The 4,359-nt window shown below is 31.3% G+C and overlaps 1 protein-coding gene across 1 annotated transcript; it reads right to left on the bottom strand.

Annotated features, from left to right (window-relative positions):
• Positions 1-3,362: 3,362 nt before the first annotated feature.
• LOC139424890 (zinc finger BED domain-containing protein 5-like) lies at positions 3,363-4,157 on the bottom strand. The gene has a single exon (XM_071176958.1). It carries the CDS (start codon positions 4,155-4,157, stop codon positions 3,363-3,365), a length of 795 nt encoding a protein of 264 aa, XP_071033059.1.
• Between the last annotated feature and the right edge of the window lie 202 nt (positions 4,158-4,359).

Raw genomic sequence — 4,359 nt, 5'->3', positions numbered from 1 at the left:
TATTATAATACAGCCGAAAAGTTTTCAAGCTTCAAATTTCTTTTCTTTCAAATATTATTTAAAATGAAGTTATATAGGTCGTGTATATCCCTCAGGGCAGGCCACTCGAAGTACTTTCGATAGAAAAAATTAATAATAAGATATAGATAAATATAACTAAAAACGCAATAGTCTATGGAAACATACAATTTAGATTTCAGAACACAAAGCAATGTTTCTTTTGATTAAAAAAAATGATTTTTTATAATCAGTTTGAAAGTAAATATGTTTTGTTTTTAATTCATTTGAACCACGCATATGTTTCTCATTGTATTAAACCTTAACTAAGATCATTAGTAGACGATGGCCGAAATTTTACATTTATTTATCATTTTTTGAAAACAATGCTAAAATACTTCGTTTTCCTTTTTTTTAAATGACTGTTAGTAAACAATCTGTACCAACTCTTTTTGTGTACTTATTATAGCCATAAAATTTTAGCTTAAATAAGTTTCAAAAGAACAATAACTCTAATATTAATTCCAACTACCTTTCAAAACAATGTCATGGAAAAGATGATCCCTCTAAAAAATTAATATTCATTAGTATTCACTGAAAGAAAAGGATTTATAATAGAACATTTTAAAATAGAATTTATTCAAAACTTTTCATATCAATTTTTGTAGTTGTTGAGATCACATTGATTTAAAACTATTGTGTTTATATTGATTCTGTGTACAATGATTTTTTTCTTCAAATAACAATGCTTAATTTAAACCAGACCTCTATATTTGTTCGTAAACGAAGAATGAACTTTAATATAATTCAGCATTTAAAACGCATGTGAATGAATATTTATACTCAAGTCCAGTATAGTATTTATATCATTATTGTATATTGAAATTTGGAATATTCAATAATAATCTATGGGAACACTTAAACATTTAGAGATAAAGAATTTCAAATTGAACTGCGTTTAGTTGTCCTTAAAATATTTTCATTAGAGAAGATGTTTCTAAACTCGCCAGCTTGTACTTTTTTATATTTAACATGTTATTTATACGCTTAGCCATAATATTATCATCTGTTTACGATAAGTTTAAAGAAACTGATTTATTTAAAGATAAATTTTGGCAAAAAAAAACTGTTCGAATTTTGCCATGAAAATTAATCGGGTTACAAATACTTATTTTAGAAATTTTCAGGAGAGTGAGGTTAATGCGATGGCATCATTGAGAACGAATTCCTTTGGTTCTAATCTAAATGACAAAAATAATAAAACAGTCATCGATAATTGTTTCAAGATAACTTTTATGTTTTTTGGAGTTGATGTTGCTGTTAAAAAGTCCCATAGGAAAAGTTTTTCAATATTCTTTAAAGGACTTTTCATTATTCTTTTCATAGTGGTGTATGTTGATTATTTCGTAATGTATACCATTTTGCTTTACCATTTTCCTAAAGCAATAATGCGTTACATTTCTACCATTATCAACCAAACTATAATATTTACTATGTGGTTCCTTGTTATAAGAAACCAAAGAAAAGTAAGTACCGTTCTTTTTCATATCCAGTTACTTTCTCAGGCTTCTCACTCTACCAGAAAATATGAACTGCCAATAGCAAAGTTAGCTATGTTCTTGATATTCGCAACTGTCCAGGGGTATTCTCTTCTAAGGGTTTTCTCGGAGAGCATATCAACGAAATCACACAAACTCCATAAGTATTTCACCAACATTAACATATCAAAATCAACATTTAAATGCTACTTATACTTTAAGTGCGTTGAGGTATGCTTATTGCATCATGCAACAACTGGAATGTTTGCTGTACTGTTCTGCACAGTGTGTTTCCACTATTCCAGGATACTGCGTTGTTGGGGAGAGAGACTAAACATTGCACTACTGTCGAATAACTTGGAAATGCTAACAACACATTTCTTCAAGCGTTACTCTCTCATTTTGGATGACGTCGAAAATCTACAAAAGATATTCTCCATTCCTTCCTTTTTGTTCATAATTAGTATTTCACTATCCATTTTTTATGGTTTGTCTTTATCCTTTTTGAATAAAGCTTTTCTTACCAGCTCAACAGCTCTTGAAGATATGAAGTTAACCATAATATCTACTTCGTATTTGCTGTGCGTCATGGCTGTTGGCTCTCAAATCTCCATTGAAATGTATAGAAACAAATTGCTATGCTGTCGTGTCTTAGAAGCTTTTAATGAAAACTATTCCCCTAATAAGGTTCATAAAAGTGTTATAAGCCAAGTACAGCTTATTGAGAGTAGATCTGGCTTTGTTATGTCTGCGGGTAACGTTATTCCTTTTAAAAGAAGCCTGACTTTTGCGATTTTTGGAAGCATATTGACGTATAGTTTGCTTTTACTTAATTTTAAATGAAGTATTGAAGATGCATATTCCAAATTCATATGACATTTTACTCAACACGTAAGTTTAAACTGTTGAAAAACTGTATAATACTTAAGCTCATACTGTTGGAAAAGTGCAGCATATATATCTATGTTTAAATTGTTGGAAAATTGTATTGTACCCCATGTAAGTTCAAACTAATGGAACATAGGAGAATACGCAATGTAAATTCAAACTGTTAGAAAATTGCATTATACACTCTATTATAGTTCAAACTGTTGAAAAACTGTGTAATACATAAGCTTATACTGCTGGAAAAATGNAAAATGCAAACAAAACAAAAAACTTGAAACAAAATATCGCAAAGTCTACTAAAGTGCAGAGAACGTCAAAATATTATAAAAATTTAAAAAATACCAAAGATCCACATCGCTTAAAATGAAATCAATCAATTAGCATTCAATTCAAGCATTCCTTTTTGAGAAATAATATGCTACGTAATGATTTATAATTAACTCTTTTACAGATTTCACGTTTGCTTCCGAAGGTGGCCCACGTGTCCCCAAGGTGGCTCCGGTGTCGGGCCATGCACTCACTTGAGAACATGCATAAGGTCTCTCTCACCATTTGCACGACTTAAAACTACTAATCTGATAGATTAATTCGAATTAAAGTAATGTGGTTAAAGAAAAAGAAATAAACCTTCAGAAAACATATAATAACTCAAAGTTCTAAGAATTTAAACACATATAAATTACAATATCTTCTCACCAGGAAATTAGAACGACAACTGCAAAAAATTAAATCACTTCATGCAATGGAGGCCATTCAAGGAAATATCTTCCAATTCAGCCTCGTGCACCCCAGGTACAAGATTTACAATGCAGCAGGGACATCTTATGATTCAAAATAAATTTAATTTTACTTTGAGAGGTGGGCTACGTTAGGAGCACTGGCCACCTTTGACTTACCCACCTTACTTAATCAAACATACTAAAAAAAAATTTATAATTTTTAGTGACTTCCTTGGGCCTGTCCTGCAGAGCAAAGTTTTTTGAGGTGCGGCTTAATATTAGAAATATCCACTCTCAGTCCTGTTTCTATATTTAGCCGTGATCTATATTTTGTCTTCAAAGAAGCCACAGCAGAAAATCCAGTTTCACAAAGGTTGGATATTGAAAATGGTAATAGAATGCGAAATGCCCTTGTTTTCAGTGCAGAAAAATCCTCCTCCTGCCAAAATTCAAATAGTGATGTATTATTAAATTGTATTTTGGTTTCGCTACTTGTCGTGAAGTCTATGGATTTTTCTTCCTCATCAATTGAGAGTCCTTCGGGAGTCTTATGAAATGGATTCCTAACCCACTCGTAACTTGCTATCAGTTTATCATGAGCAGGAAAATACTTCTTAAAATTCTTTGCCAGCATGGCTAAATGATTTTCAATGGTTACAAAAACAACTTTTACATATTCTTCTTCAGCCTTATAAGTTTTAGTACAATTATCCACATTTGCAAACATTGTTACGTTTTTTTGCTTTAAATTTCTGCCCCACAATTCCAATTTTCTACAAAAAGCATTAACTTCATCACTCGTATCCAACATATGTGCATTTGCTCCTTGGAGTTGAAGATTCAAGTTATTTAATTTCTCGAATATGACGACCAAGTATCTCAATTTCATCACAAATAAACAATAGTGTAAATTCTCGGTTTCCGGTCTCTTATCTTCGAAGAAAATGGCGATTTCTTCTCTTAATTCATAAACACGTTGCAAAAATTTCTCACGTGATAAACATCTTGCTCGCATTTAAATAGTAACTCTGAATGTACTGAACCCGTGTCATTACAAAGAGCAGAAAAGATTCTCGATCTCAGGGTTCTCATTTTTATATAATTTGCAACGGTTACAACCGCAGTTAGTACAATATTAAAACCAGGACGTATTTCTTTCGAAGCCAAAACTTCTCTGTCGATCATGCAATGTGTCTAGACGCATTGAGGTGATTTTT

Source organism: Parasteatoda tepidariorum, chromosome 2, assembly GCF_043381705.1.
Source record: "Parasteatoda tepidariorum isolate YZ-2023 chromosome 2, CAS_Ptep_4.0, whole genome shotgun sequence".
In the NCBI taxonomy this organism is placed as follows: Eukaryota; Metazoa; Arthropoda; class Arachnida; order Araneae; family Theridiidae; genus Parasteatoda; species Parasteatoda tepidariorum.
This window is presented reverse-complemented; position numbering and strand designations above follow the sequence as displayed.